The sequence below is a fragment of the Aedes albopictus genome, chromosome 3 (genome assembly GCF_035046485.1).
Source record: "Aedes albopictus strain Foshan chromosome 3, AalbF5, whole genome shotgun sequence".
In the NCBI taxonomy this organism is placed as follows: Eukaryota; Metazoa; Arthropoda; class Insecta; order Diptera; family Culicidae; genus Aedes; species Aedes albopictus.
Window position 1 is genome coordinate 31,885,925 of NC_085138.1, and position 21,854 is coordinate 31,907,778.

The following is a 21,854-nucleotide window of genomic DNA, read 5'->3' on the forward strand; positions in this document are numbered from 1 at the left end:
CTAAAGTGGAGGCGATATGCGTACATTTTACACGCGCCTAAATCGAGGCATGCACGCATATAACCTCCACTTTATCGTCTTATGCAACATCTAATACGATTACAGGTTGTCTGGGATATTTTGTTCAGAAATATGTTATATGAATTCAGTGGCTGTCAAGTTTTTTCCGCTGATTTCGTGAGAAAAATATGAATGGTGCATTGAGTTTTGATTGCAGAAACGAATAAGTAATCTTTTGGTGAAGATTCTAGTTCGATTCGTTTGGCGGGAAAAAGTGGAAAGCAAGATAGAGTTTGAAGTGTTCTGAATTTAGTGCGTCGGTTGGGATAGGAGGCTTTCACTAGAGATGCAGGAAGGCTGGTGGTCAAAGTTCAAGATCGCTGGGCAGCGAGTTATACTAAGACATTTGGAAAAGGCGTGATCGTGTTTAACCGAGAGAATAATCACGGCGCCCAGAAAAAACAGAGCGGCGTTTGGCGTCGGTTGATCACCTACCAACTTCATCGCGCGACGTAGGATCCCAAAGCTGGTGAGAGAGTTCTAATTGTTTTTTTTTTTTTTGCATATGCAATATTTACTTTGTAAGGCATTCAGGAAGTTCATATGAAGCATGACACATACAATTATTTAATCTTAGTTTCCGGATCCCGATGGGGTTTCCCTCATTTTATCCTCAAGCGGGTTTGATGAAATAATCTGATGTGTGGATGTGCCCATGCGGAATGGTGAAGCGTAATGTTTTTTTTTTTTTGCGAAGGGGAGGGGGTGGCTCGATTGGAATCACACGGATGCGTAAAATATCGCGCGTTTTCCTGTCTTGTTGTCTGCGAACTATGCAGTTGGTTCTCATAGTGGAGTCATGGTCATGGTCATAAATGGTCATAAATAAAACAATTACAATTACAATAATTTTCTTCTGCAGTTCTACGCCGTGTTGATTGTAGATTTCATTCCTTAAGCGGAACCACGACGGCGGTAATTTGTTGAGAATTTGTTAAGTTAATCATACTGAATTGCAAACCATTCCCGTACCAACATCCTATCAGCTTTCTATTTACGAAAGCGTCGGTGAGGCGCTGGCATCTCGATAAATAGATAGCATCCCTTCCCTATTATCCCCTCCCATCCACATAACGTGTTTCTTATCGTTTCAGAGAGCGAGCAATGTCGCTTAAACCTAGGCTTGTTAGCCAGGACACATGGTCCAAATGCCTGTGCCCCATCCCTGAAGCAAAAAGGCCCATGGAGTGACGCAATTTCTTAGCTTTGTCACTCCCAACGTTGGTGTTCAATATACTAAAACACTTATACTCACACCAACACATCTACATGATCTACTTAAATACACTTACACAATCTGAATCTTGCCGCATCACTCGCTTATAGTGATTCCCCAATCATCCCATTCCAAATATCCAACTCCTTGACACTTATGGGGGAGTCGGTGAGTCGCTGACCTCTTGTAAAGTAGGTGTCATATCATCACATCCTTTCCTATCCTCGTAACGGAGAAGATGGGCGTGGCCGGCAATGGAAGTTCTCATGTCTTTTTTACTTCAACCTCTGATTGGATAGCTGTCCCTTCCCAAATAGCATTCCATAAGCAATTAGAATAAGAGTATTAAAGATATAACATGACAACTTTCAGTATGCAATCTACGAATTACTCCGTTACCACGCAACGCAACGCAACGCAACGCAAATATGTTATATGAATTCAGTGTCTAGAAGCCATGACAGTGTTCGGCGCAGTGGTAAAACAAATTATTGTAAACGACACCCTCACCATCTACCCACAAATAGTCAACACAAGCTTAAATTCACCTAACCCGACAGCCCTACGCCAAGCAACCGGCGATACAAACGTAGCGGGATCCCTATAACCTCCCTGAAGAAGACCCAAACCAAGGGTCGAAACGTCGGATGAAATAGTTTCACCCCGCTTATAATTTATCCGGACCGAAAAGCCAACCATAGAGGGTAGTTATTTGAATTGCCAATGCTAAATCACATTCAAATATCTACCACGTTACAGAGCTCGCCCTCCAGTCGCATCAAAATTTTGCGCAGTAACTTTAGACGCAAACAGTGTGTGGATTTTTACCGCGAACCACTGAATGGTCCATGCTCAGCAAGTGATACATTCGCGATTGTAACATTTCATGAACCAACATGCTCGGGAACGCTCCCCGAAATGCTGTTCATTCTCTTGCCCGGTTCGATACGAGAGCGTAATCAAGAGAGAAGATGCTCGATGACGCTAATGAAAGCGATGCATTCGGTAAGAATATTTTATTGCCATAATTCTTTTTTTATTGTGACTACACAACCTGTAACGTCATGAATACAGTTAAATTAAATAGTATTTCACGTTTTTAAAGCGAAAACGCATTAAATACTGATGAAAATAACGATTATTCACAGTTGCCCCAAGCCAACGATGAGCGATCATCGGTAAGTGTTACACTTAGCGATGCCTGCTCATCGCCGCAGCTTGTTTATATCGGAGTATCCTCATTGTGTTCCTTCGTGAACCATGCGACTCGACGAGAGAACATACACCGCTTGGTAATTGAAACAGAACCAACAGAAGGGAAGAAAAACTGCCGAGTGGTTCACTGATCACTTTTTCGTCCAAACACTGGACGCAAATAAAGATTTAAAAGAATGTTCGGGGCTGATGTGCTTATATTTTAATTTTTCCATACATCGTTGACCCATCCTACTGCAAATTTACGTCTCAGGAATCTAAAATGGTGTGATTCGAGAAGATCGCTTTAGTTTTGTTTTAGGTTTTTGGTTCTCTTACACATATCCATCGCTTGCATTGATTTTGTTCATTTTCGTAATTCCGCTGAAGTACCCAACGCTGCTTCTGCAACACCACCGGTAGCCTCTTTTGTAGTCTGAGTCTATTTTGTATTGCTTACGAGACCCCCGGAAATGATTCCGGAACACAGATTATGTAAACTGTTAATCAGGTTACCCGGAACTAAAAACACTACAGGTAGTAACTTCTGTGGACTGTGCCTATTTTTTTATTATTTATGCATCAGGTTAGGCCGGAACAAATCTCATTTTCTTCTTTTGTCACTTTGCTCAATGACTTGTCAAGGGGAGGAATGTTAATAAATAAATGTATTTGATAAAAAATTACCCAAATATTTGGACAAAATCATCAAACTAATCGGATTTGCTAAGAAATTTTTTCAGCGACTCTAATTTCACTTTAAATTTTTTAAATTTCTTGAATAATTTATTTGAGTCCCCCCTTAAAATGTCGTATTCCAATCAAAATTTTTCGAGGGGGCGGTGACAAAAGAGAAAATCGAAATTTGTGTCAGCATTATTGACAAAAAAGAGCGATTTAATGTACCGCAAGCATGGGTTTGATTCACTTTAATATAGTTCCACTTCCGGTGGGACCCCCTCACCGGTTCCGGAAAATTTACATGGTTCATTTTTACATTTGACCAATTCCAGTGGGACACCTGAAACCAGTTGTGGAACACTACCGGTGGTCTCTGAGCTGATTTTCTTGAAAACCGTTCATCAGCTTATCGAAAAAACCGCGATTTGATGAAGCGCATGCATGGAGTTCGGTTCTCTTCTACATTTGACCACATCCGGAGGTACACCGGGAACCGATTCCGGGACACTTCTAGTTTTCCCAAGCATGATCTGCGATATTTTTTCTTGGTAACCGTTCATCAGGATACCTTAAAATCCATTTGATGTGTCGCGAATATTTTTTTGGTTCTTTTTTACATTCGGCCACTTTCAGCGAGACACCTCGAACCGATTCCGGAACACTATCAGTAGTTTCTAATGTGGGCTTAGCTTATTTTCTAGCTGATCGTACAAGTTATCGAAAAGGCCACGATTTGATGTGTCGCATGTATGAATTAGGCCACTTCCGGCGGGACATAAGGAACCGGTTCTGGGATGCTACCGGTTCAGATATGATCTGAGACTATTTTCCTGCTTACCGTTCCTCAGGTTATAGAAGAAGCTGCGATTTGATGTGTCGCATGTATGAGTTTGGTTCACTTTTATATTTAGCCACTTCCGGTGGGACACCCGAAACCGGTTCCGGAATACTACTGGTTCAGATATAGTCTGCGACTATTTTCTTGCTTACCGTTCATCAGATAATCGAAAATGCCGTGGTTTGATGGGTCGCATGCATGGGTTTGTTGCAATTTCATATCTGGCCTCTTCCTGGGGTACCGGTCCGGAACACCTAAATGGCCATAACTCCGGCACGGCTGAACCGATTCAACCTAGGATTCAACTCATTTCCAATAAGAAACAATGGGACAATATTCCGCGTCGATTGAAACCAAAAGCGTTGAAATCGGATGATATTTACTATCCAAAAGTGAGGTGACATTTTTGTACACATACACACATACACACGCACACACTCATACATAAACACACTCATACACACATACACACACACATGCACATACAGACATCACCTCAACTCGCCGAGCTGAGTCGATTGGTATATAAAACTTGGCCCTCCAGGGGTTCTATCAAGATTTCAATTTTGGAGTGAACATATAGCCTTATTATTATTATTATTATTATTAGCTTTATTAAGGAGATTTTCAGCCCGCGGCTGGTTCATCTCCAACATATAGCTTTTCGGTACACCTGGGTGTACGAGAAAGGCAAAGGGACTTGAAATAACTATTGTACCGTAAACCGGTGTCAAATTTTAGCACTTTCTATACATCGTTATGTTAATATATGTAGTTCTTACCTAGTTCAGTTCGTGGATGCCTAGAGATGAGTGTGGACCTTTCAGTTTCCAGAAAAAGCTAGTCTTACATTGCTTTTTAAAGGTTTTTCGATGTGTTCCTTACTTAGATATGAAACCATTGGTACTAAACAATAGTATTACCTGTAAAATTTTTGTGTTAATCTCTTTATGGAACCTTTATTGTGATGTAATGTAGCTATTTTAGACAAGAGTAAGTTTAAACTGTTAGGTTTCGTTTGGAAAGTTATTTAATATGGTTGAACTTGGTTATTTCTAATGAAATTGCCTTCCTTCAGGTGTTTAAGTGTCAATTTCAAATGTTGATTTAGCTTTTTAACAGTCGAATTCACATGTTTTGACGCGTTAATAGAGTTCAGAAGGTCTTTGGAATAAGGCCTTCTTCAGGGGATCTTTTAATTCATGTTTAAGACATAACATTATACATTTAAATTTACCGTGTCCAGGGGAAGAACTTTAATAAGCATGGGACAATTCAGCGCAAAGCTTCTTGCAACATACAAGGGACGGTGCAAGTTTATGTGAGTTTTTCTAAAAATAATTTTCGGAAAACTTAAATGTATAATGTCATGTCTTAAAAATAAATTAAAAGATCCCCTGAAGAAGGCCGAACCCAATGGCCGAAACGTTGGAATTAAACAAGTAGTACTTGTCTTAACTAATTGTTAGATTGAAAAGCCACCCGAAAAAGGTTCAGGAGGTCGAAATTAGGAGGAAAAGGTAATTTCGAATTTTAACTGAAGTTTAATTGTATGCTGAACAATTTCAGTTTTTTTTTTGGGTTTGAGATTATTTCTAGACCAAAATGTGCCAGGTTTTTTTTGGAAATACGCTCAGGGAATTTTCATGAAAAATAGTTCATAACGAATACCTGGAGGAGTTAATAAACACTTCGTTAAATCATATATTTTAGCTATTTATTCGAACATATTAAAAGGAAACTCTCAACAAATAATGTTAAAAAATTTCTTTAAGAATATGCATAATAGAATCTTTAAAAATATTAAGATATTTGCACGAATTATTTCGAAAACAACTTCGGAGTATACACCAAGAATATCTGCCGATTTTTTTTTTCAAGTATGCTCCCTGGGAATTCTCCAGAAAAATTTCTGATAATTCAATTGTTGTAATGTAGATGTTTCATAATCATAAGAAAACATTCTTGGATTTCATGGATATTTTTAAATGTGTTTTAATAGCTTACTTCCTTTCTTTAAGTTAATAAAGCTATGTATTGTTACAAGAAGTCCCAGAACATTTCACAAAATCTCGGAGAAATTTTCGAGAAGTATCTAAAGCAATTTACATAGAATTCTCAGGATAATCCCAGAAGAAATTTCAAGAAGAATAAATGAAGGACTTTTCAAGAAAAACCGGATTCATACTGATTGTAGCGGATTGCTTTGGGTAGATTTTGATGGAGCTGAAGAAAGAATTGTATGCAGATGCGATGAGATTTTTGGCATTTTGTATTCATGACGTATTCATTTACAATGTCATATATTCATTCATGAATTTTTCACGTAACCTGAAGTAACTATACCATATTATTGCATTCTGAAAGAACTCTTGAGAAATCCTTGAAGATGATTTGTGGAATTCTCGAACAAAAATTTCGGAAAAATTCCTAAAAGAATCCATAGGCGTATTTCTCAATAAATTTCCGGATAATTTTCCAAAATAATTCCGAAGGAATCTTTTAAAGAAAAGTCGAAGGAATCCCTGGAAGTCATTACGTACAAACCCACAACCACAAAAGGAATTTTCGGAGGAGTCTTTGCTAGGAATCCCAGAAAGGATTCCTAAAAAAACGAAAAAGTTACTGGAGAAACCCTTAAAAGAATTCCTGGAGGAATTTCGGCAAGAATCTCTAGATACCCCAAGAAACCATTAGCACTATGTTTCGCCTTTTTGGCCTTATAGGGCTATTATACGACAAATATAGAGCAGGTCAGTGCTACACTAGCACTGTATTAGCACGCAAGACGAATACTAGTGCCATATGGTTACTTCGGACATTTACAAAATAATCACGTTTCTTTGGGTGATCGACTGTACGTTGGATAATATCTTTGGGGGGTTTATTGTGGCATTTCAGTCTAATTTGGTCATTAAAAAACAACTATTTGTTTTCTTAACCCGTTTCGGTCCTTATTGGACCTTTTTCAAGGATTCGGAAATAGTGTAGTTTTATCGTTATGGTGTTTGTTTGAACATTCAATCGTCATTTAGTGTTGGTGTTCGGTTTTTAACTTTCCGGAAAACTAGTTTTAGAATAAAAATCGGAATCCGTTCCACTGTTCTACGCACTGATAAAGTTTTAAAATGACGGTCATTTTAAAACTAAATCAGTGTGTAGAACAGTGGAAAGGATTCTGATTTTTATTCTAAAACTTGTTTTCCGGAAAGTTAAAACCGAAAACCAACACTAAATGACGATTAGACGTTCAAACAAACACCTTAACGATACAACAACACAATTTTCGAATCCTTGAAAAAGGTCCAATAAGGACCGAAACGTCGGGTTAAGAAAACAAATAGTTGTTTTTAATTGACCAAATTAGACTGAAATGCCAATAAACCCTCACCAACCTACACGCCCCCCCCCCCCCCCCCCCCCCCGAAAATAAAATAAAAACGGAAAAATTTACAAAAGAGTTTCTAAAACAAATTATAGAGTTAACCATCAAAAACATACTTGACGAATCTCTGAAGGATTTATATTGAGGAATTCACGAAAAATCGCTGAAGAAATTCCTAGTCTAACAACTACAGGAATTCATTACAAAGGAACCCTTCTGTAGGAATACATGAAGAAATCTTAAAAGGGAAATTCCCGAAGAAACCTCTGGATAAACTCACGAAAGAGTCCTTGGATATCTTTGGAAGAGTAAACGACGAAATTTCGAAAGGAATTTTTTGATCGTAAACTAGGTGGAAAATCGAAGTAGAGGCTTAACAGGCAAAATATAGTCGTGATATATGTCGTTTCAATTCGATAATCCTGCAAATCCAATACAAGATTTTGATATAAGGTCCACTGTTACTTGAACAACTCTCGTATCAAGAGCCGGGTAACTTTTCTGGGCAAATCTCTGGAATTAATAGAAGATTTATAGTCGTAACATCTTGATATCAGCCCAATAATTAGATCCCTAACACTTACTCAAACAGCGCCAATTGCCACGGCTGCAAAATGTTAGGAACAAACAGCTTCCGCCGATTGGTTCTGATCGCTTCAACTATTGTTCTGGCTGCCTCTTCCAGACTGTTCACCGACATATTCTCAAAGCCGCTGTCAACAAAAAAGAACGTAATATTCATTCACCTGTAGTTTAATCTAACAATATGTGACAATATGTGAATCTCACGGTAGTGAAAGAAAGCGCTCGATCGACTCCTTCCTGGTGTTGATCAATATCGGAAACACACTGGTTGTGACGACTTGACCCTCGAAACCAGCGTGGTGAATTTCGTCGTGAAGGTCTTCCATGAACCCACGCACCGCGTACTTACTGGTGGCATAGTTACGCATGTACCCCGTTGGGGTGTAAGCAGATCTGGATGCTATGCCAACGATATGTCCACGGCGGCGGTGGTACATCCCCGGTAGGAACACGTTGGTGGTCCAAAAATGACTCAGCACATTCACGTCCATCATTCTGCGAAGGTTTTCCGGGCTGTACTCGTCGGGCACTAGGAATGGGAGTATTCCCGCGTTGTTGATCAGGATGTCTACGGGACCAAAGTCTTGCTCGATTTTACTTTTCATATCAACGACCGCTTCGTAGTCAGCAATGTCTGCTTTGTAAAAGGCTGCCTTGATGCGATACTTGAACAGTTCCTCGGCCACTTTTTCGCCATTTTCGGCATCGATATCGACTATGGCCACATTCCACCCGATCTTTGCCAGTTCCAAACTCACCGCCCGACCAATCCCATTCGATCCTCCTGTCACTAGTGCGTTCCATCCAGAAATGTTCTTCGGAGGCGGTGGGTTCAACCATTTCCAGATGAGCTGGATCCAGACAGGGATGCTCTTCACCAAGAATTGACCAAAGTAAAACAACCGTTTGAAGGTAGTCCATATTGATTCCAAAGTCGACTTTCGTTTTCTCGGAATTGCAGGATTGTACGGCAACTTCTGAAACTCGTACAAGCTCCCTCGGGACAACGGGTCTGCCATCTTAGATAAGATCGTGGAACCAACAACACAAACTGGACGAGTGAATGTTGCAACGAGCGCTGATACTCTTTGCAGATGGCCTTTGCTTAGCGGAGCTCATCAATAAATGTATTACCTTACAATGCAGCTTCTGCAGGCATACCGGCAAATTTGTGTTCACGGTTGAACGATGGATAGCAAAGTCGCCCAAGCTTATATGAACAACATGAACAGTTGGAGGTTAAGGAGTTTGTACAGTTTCTGAGAGCAAACAAATAATGTGGTAATGTTCACTAAGCGCTTGAGCTTGAATGTATCGACCCGCAATGTGTTTAAGATGGATAAAGCATCTGCTACATACTCTAATTGAAACTATTTCTCTGGTATGTATAATCCAGGAACTATACAATCATGTGTTCGAATCACAAACAAAATGTCGTACAAACGTAACTAGTTAATACTGAATTCTAATCATGCGTCGTTAACAGAAAGTTACAAAATATTTGAAAAGCAAAATTTAATAACCTAGAATCTGAGCCAGTTTTCATTCTAAATTCGAAAGATTGCTTAAAAAATAAAAAGAAAAGATGATTTATTGAAACAATTTTGCACCGTGTGCAGCATAGTTGCCCTTAGTTGTCTTATGTTTCACAACAATCAACAGGGAAAAAACATAACAGGTATACCTCGGTTTAGTGGACTCTCGATTATATAGACCGTTTTAATAACTTCTAAATATCTAATCAGTTTAAAACTTGCACTTTGGATTATGATTACTTATACTACAGAGGTTTTCAGCCTTTCTGACACGCGGAGCATTTCGTATCAATAAATTGTTTTAAGGAGCCCCCATAATAACGCCATAGAACACTGCATTACATTCTCTCATTCTCTTTAACTCTGACAGTAAAAAATCTGAAAAAATCCTTGGAGGATTTTCCGGAAGTGGACAATTCTTGAAGGAATATTTAAAGGAATTTGAAGAAATCTTGGGAGTTTTCCTATTAATATAGAATTTCTAAACCAATCCCTGGAGAAAGTTCTTTAGAAAGCTTCTGAGAACATTTTGATGGCGTTTGAATTTTCATTCTTAATGTATCCGTGAATTATTTTGTAAAAGAAATCCATTGAGCATTTTTGAGACAGGTCATGGAATGAATGAATGCTTTAAACAATTTCTGATTTCTCCATGAAAAAAAAAATCTGATGAAATTCGTGGATGAAATTCTGAAACAATCTGTGTAATATTTTTGAAAAGAATTCTTGAAGTAATGTATAAAGGAATCTGTTGGGTACACAACTCAATGGTGGTAGGTTCGCTTCACTCACCTGAACATTCAGCAGCAACGACTTACCAGGGCCACCGACTCGCTGTTGACAGCTGCGCTCGTTGCAGCCACCAACCACCCGATGCCGACGACCGTGCTCGTCAAGGCCACCACCCGACGATGTGAAATTCCGTTCGCTGCGTCCAGCCGATGATGGGAATGCTGCCAGCTGCACTAGTGGCAGCTACCAGCCACTCGATGCCGACAACCGCGCTCGACACGGTCACCAGCCACCACTTCTGCTTCGAAGGACCACGACCTAAAGCCGAACTCTCGCTTGCTTCCACCTGCTGCCGCTTGTTTGCCGTCGATTACGCGAGAGAAGGGACGTCGAAGGTGAGGAAAATTATTCCGAATAACTAACTCGAATAACTCTCGACGTCCACGTCCCCGGTATCATGACAAATCGAGCGCAGCACCGCCTCCGTAACGCCGTCCTACGCAGCGAAGCAACTGCCACCACGCCTCGATCGATGACAGCGACGCCAAACAGGATACGACACGTTCGCTTTCTTGCTGCCCAACACCGACTCGAAAGAAACGCCACACACACTCCGGTCACCCGTTCACGCTGAAGATAAGGGCGACGTTCGAGTCGATCACCGACCGGACTCGTTCACCTTTCGGCTCAATTCGGTTATGTTAAAAAAAAAACACTTTATTTTGTTCCGTTCGTGTCGGAGGTTTAATAGATACTGATGATGATGGATGAAAATGGATTTCTTATATACTCTAATATTTGTCAGCCGGCGCCTACTGAGCCACGCTGTTGACTCCGCCCCTTCGGTGTGCAAACTGCTGGAAAGCGCCTCGCTGTCGTCGTCTCGATGATATTTATACGGGTGATCTGAACGCTCGCCACACCCTGTGGCGAAATCACTCGGCGAACAAGAACGGCGAACTCCTTGCAGACCACCTGAGCATAGGTACGTATACTATTCCCTACCCAGACGAGCCCACATTCCTCTCCCCAGCCGGAAGAACATCAACTCTCGACGTGTTCCTGTCGGACCTCGCGCTATCAAAGCCAACGACTATCCACGACCTGAGTTCAGACCACTACCCGGTGGTGTGCGAACTTGAGTGCAGCCCGACTCGGACTCCCCCGGCAAAGAGACGGGACTACCACCGTGTCAACTGGGTTACCTTCAGCCGGATGGTGGACAACCGTCTCCCAGAACAGCCTGATCTGTCAACCATTGAAGCCATTGATGACCAGCTATCGATTTTCGAAGAAGCCATCCACAACGCCGAAGACGCCTGCATCCACTGGGTACCGGTGCGAAACCACTTCGCGGCAATCGACCCCGACACCAGACGGCTCATCCAAAGTAGAAATGCAGTCCGTCGGCAATTCCAGAGGTCCGGTTGCCTTGCGAAGAAAGAAGAACTCTCCGTGCTCCAAAAAGCGATTAGCGAGCGCATGGCTTTGATCAGGAATCAGCAATTCTCAAACAGCATCCAACAAATGCGGAACAACTCTAGGCCATTCTGGAAAGTGGCGAAGGTGCTCAAAAAGCGGCCGCAAGCAGTCCCCCCTCTGAGGGACGCAGACGGAAGCTGTCTGGTGTCTCCCCCTGAGAAAGCCAACGCTATCGCCGCCAAGCTAGTAGCAGCTCACAACCTTGGGGCCACGATGGTGAGCCCTCACGAAGAAGCCGTGGAAGAATCCATTGCCCAGCTGGAGGAAGCCGTCGACGATCAGTTTACCGGTCTGGTTACTGAGGAGGAAGTTCGCTCGGCCGTCAAACGCGGCAAAAATATGAAAGCACCCGGAGCTGACGGTATTTTCAACCTGGCGTTGAAGAAACTGTCCGGAAAAGCATTCCGCTTCTTGGCCGCTGTGTTTACCAGGTGCCTCCAGGTAGCGTACTTCCCTTCCAGGTGGAAGATAGGGAAAGTCGTCCCTATTCTAAAACCGGGGAAGGACCCTACGGCGGCAGCCAGCTACCGGCCAATCACCCTATTGTCGGCCGTGAGCAAAGTTTTCGAACGGCTAATCCTGCAACGGCTGATGGTGTACATCGACGAACACGGCATAATCGCTCCAGAACAATTCGGGTTTCGAAAGGGCCACTCCACTGTTCATCAGCTTGTTAGGGTGGAAAACACCATCCACCGGAACAAGATGCTGTCCAACAACACTGCCATCGTTCTGCTAGACGTTGAAAAGGCCTTCGACAACGTCTGGCACGACGGCCTAATACACAAGATGGTCCAAGCAGGCTTCCCGAACTACCTCACGAAGATGGTGAGGTGCTACCTCGCCAACCGATCCTTCCGAGTCTCCCTCTCAGGTGCGACCTCGGATACCCAAGCAGTAGCAGCGGGCGTCCCACAAGGAAGCATTCTGGGCCCAATCCTGTTCAACGTCTACACCTCCGACGTACCTCAGCTACCAGGTGGGTGCACTCTGGCGCTATATGCTGACGACAGCGGGATTATGGCAAATGGACGGACGCCAAAAGTCTACCGCTCGAGACTCCAACGGGGAGTTACAGCGTATGTCGCCTACCTCGCGGCGTGGAAAATAAAAGTGAACGAGTCGAAGAGTCAGGCCATCCTTTTCCGGCATCGTCCCTCTCCAAAACTCCTCCCACCTCCGGACTGTGTCATCCGGGTAAACGGCTGCCCGGTCGAATGGATGAAGGAAGTCGAATACCTCGGCATCACCTTCGACGAGAACCGAACTTACCGTTCGCATACGGACAAGCTGCGGAACAAAACCCTCGGACTCCTGAAGGCCCTGTATCCTCTGATATGTCGGAGGTCCCGTCTGTCGCTGAGGAACAAAATCGCCGTGTTCAAATCCATCATCGCCCCGATGATAGACTACGCCATGCCGGTGTGGGGGACGTGTGCAGAAATGCACAAAAGAAAGCTGCAAGTGGCACAGAATCGGCTGCTGAGGATGATCCTAGATGTCCCCTTCGGAACGAGAACAAGCGATCTACACCGGGACGCCGGGTGCAGAAGAGTAGACGATCGTATCGCTGAAGCCATCGACGGATTCATACTGAGCGCCACTGGCTCGGAGCACCCGCTCATCCGAGCGCTGGTATCATAGGATTTTCAAATTTTGAGTAGTATGTAAGTAGGTTATAAAATTAACATATCATTGATGCAACAGATGCATCAAAAACACAAAACATGTAAAAACACAACAACACAACAACAAAAATCATAGATTTTAAGAAAGAAGAACAAAGGATGAAAAATTTACATTATATCACTTAAACACACTAAAAATATGTAAAACACAAACAAAAGAGATAATAAAAATTAATTTAAAGTTAAAAAAAAAAAGGTACCCGTGTCATTGTCGCTTGCACGCGTTGGGCGCGTACAGAATCCATGCAGCATTTTTGGATGCTATCCGTGCAAGTGTAATGTTCCAGGCACTACTGGTGTTGTTGTTTGTAGACATTTTTCGGCATTACAGTCCAAGAAACCTTGCGTTGATTTTTTAAATCTTCACCAACGTTTCGACGAAGACTTTCTTAAAGAGTTCTTGGAGAAATTTCTCGAGGACATTCTAAAGTCTAAAGAAATCCCTAGAAGATTTTGAGAAACAATTTCTGACTGGATTTCGTTAGGATTTTCAGGATCTTTTTTTTTTTTTTTGAAGTAAATATACGAGGAGTTTCCAAAAGAGTCCCTGAAAGAATTTCTTTAAGAATCCCTGGAAGATTTTTTTTCAGAAACTCATGAAAGATTTTTCAATTTAGTCCTAGGATGGATTTCAGCAAGGGTCCAGGCAAAAATTATCGAAAAATCTGTGGAAGTTTTTTTTTTCAAATCACACTTTGGAAAAAATTGTAAAGAAATCTCTGGAGGAAAATATGGAGATATTTCTGATAAAAAAAATTAGTCGAATTTATAATAAAAGCCATTAAGGATTTGATGGCGATAACGATGGAGCCCCTAGGGCTGTTTCTATAGGAATCCTTACAAAAAAAAATCCGAATGGATCTTACGATTAAAAAAAAAATCCAAAGAAGATTTTCTGACAGAAATTGTAAAACTTCTGGAGGAATTCCTAGTGGAATTTCAGGAAAAATTGAAAGTTGCCGGGGAATTTCTGGAGAAATCCTTGAAAAAAGCCAAAGTTATCCTAGCACAAATTTTTGAATAAACTTTTGAAACATTTTCTGAAAAACTTTGGAATTGTTTCTGAAGATATCGCTGAATGTTTTATTAACGCTTCAAGACGCGCGCTGTTGTAAAAAAGTACAACACTAATAAAAAACTTCGCTTGTCGTACACAGTGCGATTGCGGTGCAGTTTCGGTTGCTTGATGGCGCGCGTCCTGAAAGGTTAAAGAAATCTCTGAAAAAAAAATACTAAATAAATGCCTAAAGAAATTTCTGAAGGAATCTTCGAAGGATTTTTTGAAATAAATCCTGGAAGAATTTCTGTTCAAATTCATGGATATCTTTTTTTTTTTGAAAGAATTGAGGAATGGCATAAGTTAATCATGCAAGATGCGTTAAAAGAATTCTATTTGGAATTTGCAGAATAGGAGGAGTTTCTAAACAGATCCCTGAAGAAAATCTCCAAATGAATCCATGAAAGATTTTTTGAAATATTTTTTTGGAAAAAATTTAGACTAGGACAGATTTTCAAAATATTTTTTTAGAACATTTTCTGAAGAAATTTTCAGAAGATTTTCTAAAGGAGTGGCTAATACACCCTCCTAACGAATGCCTAGAGAAAGTTTCCAGAAAAATCCAGAGGAATTTCTGAAGTAATCCCTAGATGAGTTTCTCAAACAATCTCTGAAATGATTCGTGAAAAACCATGGCCGAATATCCAGATTTCGTAAAAGATCTCTTTGTGATTCTTCTGGGAGAACACACGAAAGATTTTATTTGCGAAGTTTTCTTTGGAGACCATCGTAATAAAGATAAAAATTCTGGGTTCACTTACTTTTATTAAACACCGTAGAAATGCAACAAAAGGCAACTGAGTAGTTAGCGGTACTAATTTACACTACTCATACATAAAGATTGTTCGGCAAATACAGCACAACCAGTAACAACGCTCTATCAAGTCCTTGTCACGAATCTCTAAATATCCAAAGGAATCCTTTGAGGAATTTCTTAAGCTATTCGTAAAGGATTTCCAGGGTAAATCCTTGGAGATATTTTTGAAGGAATCCCTGAATAAATTTCTGAACTTTTTTTTGGGAATTTATGCAATTAACGTTACTGTGTAACGCTTGAGTAAACCAATCATATTTTTGGAGACAAAAGATGTTGACCGTACCAAGAAACAAGATAGTAGGGGGATTCACTTAACAGCGTAAACTGATTAAACGTCGCGATCACCAAGGCATTCTTCGATTATTTCATTCGCAAAATCATGAAACATTTCAAATAAGCAGAAAATCATGGCTTACGCAGCAATTTAATCTGTTTAGTGAGTACCCCTAGTGATTTATTCGTTATTCAGCGAGAATCACTAAAATTTATCAAAAACTCTGAGCCTTTCCGAGTTTTCATGCAGTTTTCATATGTTTTGGTACATTTTGGTGCAATAAATTTTAAAATAAAATAAATTTCGAAAGTTCAAATTTCCACTTAATCGAGTTAGACCTGTATTTATACGGTCGAATGTCTAATGTCTCTACGGATGTCGGAGTGTTGCTGGGAAATGTTTATTTTTGGCACAGGGGTTCACGCATTGGTGCATGATTGTCAGCCGTAAAGTGATAGATTGTGGGAAGATTACTGTGAAGCGACACAGTTCGGTTGGTTTCATAACTTGTAGGCGTTATGTGATTGATTCAATACACTTTGCTGTTGAAGTTGGGAGGCAGGGAAACGGTTTTTTTATCGTTTCCGATTCTAGCGATGGCTATGAACTGAACATACGTTTATACATGAGATGCACTGCCGTTCTACGCCCAATTATCCCATGTTATATGGGAATCCCATATAACATGGGACAATTATGCGTAGAACTGCAGTGCATATATAGAGAAGACAGCATATAGAAAGTAGATACGTAGAAAGAGACAAAGCAGAAGGAAAGCGACGAGTCAGGGATTGAACCCAGAACCTTTTGCATAGGAATCAAAAGCGGTAGCCACTAGAATAATTTTAGGTAGTAAAAGCTAGAAATCGGAAGACAGAGAGTAGTTCTTTCAAATGAGGAAAAACAATTGTTGTTTTGTTGAGAAATCTGAGAGTTCTGGAGAGTTGAGCCATTTGTATAAAGACTTCACTCTTTCGATCTCCATCCGGAAAGGGTTCATTGGCGTATCTAGGATTCTTTCCTAGGGGGTGCCTGGGGGGTGCCAGTTTGAGTGGCTTCCAGGTTGTTTTGCTTTTTTTTGCAAAAAGAAATACCGATCCACCTTCAACTTCTTAGTACAAAAATATCGCGGGACAAATAAGCCCGAAATTTTAAACGCGCTTTATTTTAAAGAACAGTTTTTTTTTTTTTTTTGAAAAATCCGAACCGTTGTACTGACTTAACACTCATGTGAGGTTTGAGAACTTGAAAAGTTGATTACCTACAGTGTCGGACAAAACAATAAGACCACCGGTCCTATTTCATACAAAATGACCAAGTTTGACGACATGGTACTCGGTTTCTAGTAAACCGATCTGGCTGAAATTTTGACAGTCGACATGAAATGTCCAGAATTCTGATTTGTATTAAATTGATTGAATTCTGTTCGATACATCAAAAGTTACAGATATACGGTGCGACAAAATTCCAATACCAGATTTTTATGATGGTTATTTGTGGTCAATTCAATAAAAATGTCCCAAAGTTTAAATTGCATCCTTAATTTTAGAACTTGTTCATCAATCATCAAGTATCAGATACAAATATATATTCTTTGATAATGGCAATCTGAAAGTGGTCCTATTATTTTGTCGTTTCGTATATCTGTAACTTTCGATGTAGTGAACAGAACTCAATCAATTAAATACAAATCAAAATTCACGTAACTCCGTGGCGACTGTCAAAAATTCAGAAAGATCGGTTCACCAGAAACCGAGCATCACATCGTCAAACTTGGTCATTTTGTATGAAAAATGGTTGGTGGTCTTATTGTTTTGTCCGACACTGTATAATACATGGAATTTATATTTTCAGTTGGAACTTAACAATCATCACAACCCCTTTGTGGATTGAATATATTGATTAAGAATACGTTTTCAGAGCAATTATTAGAAGTGTAAATCTCGGAAACTATCAAATATCCACAAATTTGCGTTTAACTTGTATTCTTCGTGACATCCTCTTTGTTTTATTGCATGATAACAACCCTTATAAAATAGTTTTCAAGAACAATTGTAAGAGTCTTTTTTTTCCTCCCATGTTGTGGAAATTAAGCCACTGCGTCCAATAAGCTGAACTTTTGTGGCATTGAAATTGTAAAATCAGGATATATATTTGCATTTTTAGCGAACTTCGATTTTTCTCTTCAGGATTCTAATTCTATGCAATAATATAATAAAGAAATTTGTGTTTTCGGCAAAACATTGTTTCGGTTATTCCTCAGGGAATATTCCCGGCAACTTATTTGGAAATTGTTTTGCAATTCATTTCAATTAAGACTTCTTTATGAAATCTCTCAGTAATTCCTTTGAATTTGGCAAATTTCTTCGGCAATTCATTTAGCAATTTATATGTCTAGAATTTGATACTGAACACCTTTTACGCATCCTTTGAAAATTTCATCGGAAATTACTTTGGAAATTTCTTTGGCAATTCCACTAGCAGTTTATTTGTTTTTTTTTTACTTCATTAGCAAATCCTTTGAAATGTTTTCTCGGGAGTTTCTTCGCCAATTTTTAGTAGTCTTTCAAGCGATGTTTTGGTAATGTCAACAATTCTATTGATAATTGCTTTTTCAAATTATCTAATTTCTCTTCAGGCAATTCCTTTGGAAATTATTTTAGTGAAGCCTTTGGTGATTCATTCGACATTGACTCTGGGAACTTCCTCACAATGTATTCGGCAAGTCATTCTACTTTTTTTTTCGATTTTCGTTGATTTTTTGGAATTTCATTATCCATGCAAGGTATTTCTTCACCAATTCGTTTGAAAACTCCTTCGGAAGTTCTTTTATAAATCGCTTCTAAAATTTAAATAGAAATTCTTTAGACAATTTCTTCTAGATTTCTTCAGTAATTATGTAAGGAATTCCTGCAGCAGATGATTTCAGAATATTTTGGGCATTTCCGATATTACTTGCATTGAACATTTATTTGGGAATTTTATAAGCAAATCCTTTTGAAATTTTGGAAACTTTTAATATTACTAGAACTTCTTCGGTAATTTCTTTGGAAATTGATTGGGCAATTTTCTTAGAGATTTCCTTTGGGAATTTCTTTGAAAAAAATCTCTGGCGGTTCTTTAAAAAATCTGTCACTGCAATCACTTTTGGAATTCTTTCTAAATTTTGTTCAGAAATTCCTTTGATGATTTTGGAAAATTCTTTGAGAATTTCTTCGATTTTTTTTGTGAATGTTTGTGTAAATTTTTATAGAATATATTTCGGCAATTTATTTTGAGATTGGATTTGGCCAATTTCTTTAAAAAGCCTTCCGGAATTTCTCTGGTGATTCTTATATGAATTCTTTTGGCAACTACTTTGAAAGTTCTAAGGTTATTTTGATGATTTTTTTCTGACAATTGCTTTGGGAATTTGTCAGGAAGGTTTTCGTGAATTTTAAGGATTTTTTAGAGCAAGTCCAGTTGAGAATTTCTGTATTTCCAGTTCAGCAATTTTCGGAAGCAATATATATAAATACAACTGAATCATAGAGAATAACAAAAGTAATCACGATAAAATTGCCTGAGAAAGTTGCAAAATAACTGAAAAAGAAATTTCTGAAATAAATTCAGAGGAATAGCCATTGAAATTATAGAAAAAAAAAACCAAAGAAATTGCTGATTAAAAACTACCACAGAAATTTTCAAAAAAAAAAACATGCCGAAGGAACTCTCAAAGAAATGTTCTAGCGAATACGGAGGCGTGGGTTCGAATCCCACCAGAACGTGTTTTTTACAAATTCATCTCTCAATTTGTCAAATAGCAACATACGGAGCCTTCTAATCAATAAGTTTTTCCCGTTCATTCCTATAGGATTTCACTAGAGATTTGTCTAGTAATACCTCCTAGGATTTCGCTGGAATTCCAACTATTCTCGAAATTCGTAAAGGAATTCCTACAGAGATTTCTGTTGGGATTCCTTCAGCTGGAATTCTTTGAAGAAGTCCAACAGAGTACTAGAAGTAATCCCATGATTAGTTTTTAGAGTAATCCATGATTAAAAACTCAAGAGGAATTCTCAGATGAGTATTTAGAAAAATCCCTGAAAAACCCTAGAAGAATCCCAGCAAGAATGCCTGGAGAAATCCGTAAAGGGATTTTTGCAGGTATCACAGTGAGAATTCCTGGAGGAGACCTAGGAGGCATGCCTGAAACATTAGAAGCAGCAGAAATCGCTTTAGAATCCCAGGAGGAATTCCTGGATGAAAGTCAAGAATAGTTCCTGGAGGAATCTAATGAGAAATATTTGGAGAAATCTCAGGAAAAAAAAACCCTTTAGGATTTCCAGGAATAAACACCGAAGGTACTTCTGCAAGGCTCCTAGTAAGAATTCCTTGAATAATCCCAGCAAATTTTTGAAGGAATCCCTGGAAAAATTCATAGAAGAATCCCTAGAGATATTCCGGGATGTATTATAGTAAGAATTTCTGGAGGAGTCCAAGGAGGAATTGCTGAATGAATTACAGCAGAAATAGCTTGAGAAATCCAGCTGAAATTCCTGGTGGAAGGCAAAGAGGAGTTCATGGGAGAAAATCTATGAGAAAATTATGAGCGAATTGGATTAAATTTCCTGGAGGAATCACCGGAGAGCTTCTGAACAAATCCCAAAAAAAATCTCAGGAGGTATTCTTAGAAGGATTCTGAGATGTATCATTGTAGAAATCTCAGCAGAAATTGCTGGAGAAATTTCTAGAGAAACCTCATCAGGAATGCCTGGGGGGAATCTAAAGAAAAATCCTTGGAATACCCTTGGAGAAGTCCCTGCTAGAACCGGTAGAGGTATTCTGGAAGAATATGTAAAGAAGGCCCTAAAGGAATCGCAGGAGGAATATAAGGAATATATGAAGGATTCTCAGAAAGATTTATCCGATATATTCCAGCCGCCACTATAGGGTGTCCCAGAAAGTATGGGCACAACTTTGCAGCTCTGCCATTTGGGAATGGGTGCATAAACAAACTTTATTTTCACACATATCGTACCTTAATATATTAACATCAAATGCCAATCATTGAAATTTGCATTTAACACTTCGTTTGAAAGCGATAGAACATTCCCTAAAAGACCTTTTAAAGCTTATGCACAAATTGCTATATTTTTCAATAACATCGCTGAACAAATTGTGTCCTACGCATGAAATTAAGCTCTATAAAAATTTCAAAAAATATTTCCGTGTATTTCCATATGTGTATCTATTATACAACCCTTAGTTTGAATTGAATATGTATACTTTTGAACCTGAAAAATGAATTTAAACACCAAAATCGATATTTTTAAAAACCCGTTTTTGTAATAGATGAAAACAAGCTTCTGAATATATATCACAACATGCAGAAAATTACATTTTAATTTCACTATAAGTAAAATAAATGCTCCAGCTTTATAAAGTGTAGATTGAATTATTTCTATTCTCGTTAAAACATGTTTAAAAACTCGAATGTCTGTGGGCATGTCTTATCCAGAAATAGAAAAGGCGAATTTTCCAGTTTTCTCAAAATTTTGAAATACCCGTACGCACAGGCAAAACATATTTTTATAAAAAATTTTAATCAACCATCTGAGGAAACATGTTTTCGAATATATCATGTGAAAAAAATTCGAAAAAAATGTTTCGAATTTGGATATTTCGCCAAACCGTAAAAATGTAGATTGTGCAGAAGTTTTGAAAGATGTTTTTTCATTTTAAACATCCTGCATACAAAACCCCTTTTTAATGCATAAACTCTTTACAGGTATCAATTAAAACATCTTGAGTAAAAATACAAATATATAAAAATTGTTGTTTGTTAAGAAAATAATTGTATTTTCGCTATACAAAGTTGTGCCCATACTTTCTGGGACACCCTATATGCTAGGATAAATTCATATAGGAATCTCTAGAAGAATTTCTGGCCATATCATAGTAAGAACTTCTGGAGAAATTGCTGGTAGAACCACAGGAGGAGTTGTTTCAGATATTCTTGGAGGAAGGCCAAACGGAGTTTCTGAAGGAATTCCATGAGGAATTTCTGGAGAAATCTTTGGATAAAATTTCTTGAGGAATTCCTGGATGAGTTTTTACAGAAATCCCTGGTAGAACAACCAAAAGAATTTCTGCATGAATTCCAGGAAGATTCTTTGGTAAGATCCCTGCAGAAAAGCCAGGAGAAAGCTCTAGAAGAATCCGTAGCATAATTTCTGAAGTACCACGGTTAGAATTTCTGGAAGAAGAATAGCTGGAAGAACCGCAGAAATTGCTTGAGGAATCCCAGCTTAAATATCTGGAGGAATTC

The 21,854-nt window shown here is 39.3% G+C and overlaps 1 protein-coding gene across 1 annotated transcript; it reads right to left on the reverse strand.

Annotated features, from left to right (window-relative positions):
• Positions 1-7,915: 7,915 nt before the first annotated feature.
• On the reverse strand, positions 7,916-8,984 carry LOC109415998 (uncharacterized oxidoreductase YoxD-like). Its single transcript, XM_062856857.1, has one exon. The coding sequence runs from the start codon at positions 8,976-8,978 to the stop codon at positions 8,160-8,162; it is 819 nt and encodes a 272-aa protein (XP_062712841.1). The 5' UTR covers positions 8,979-8,984; the 3' UTR covers positions 7,916-8,159.
• Between the last annotated feature and the right edge of the window lie 12,870 nt (positions 8,985-21,854).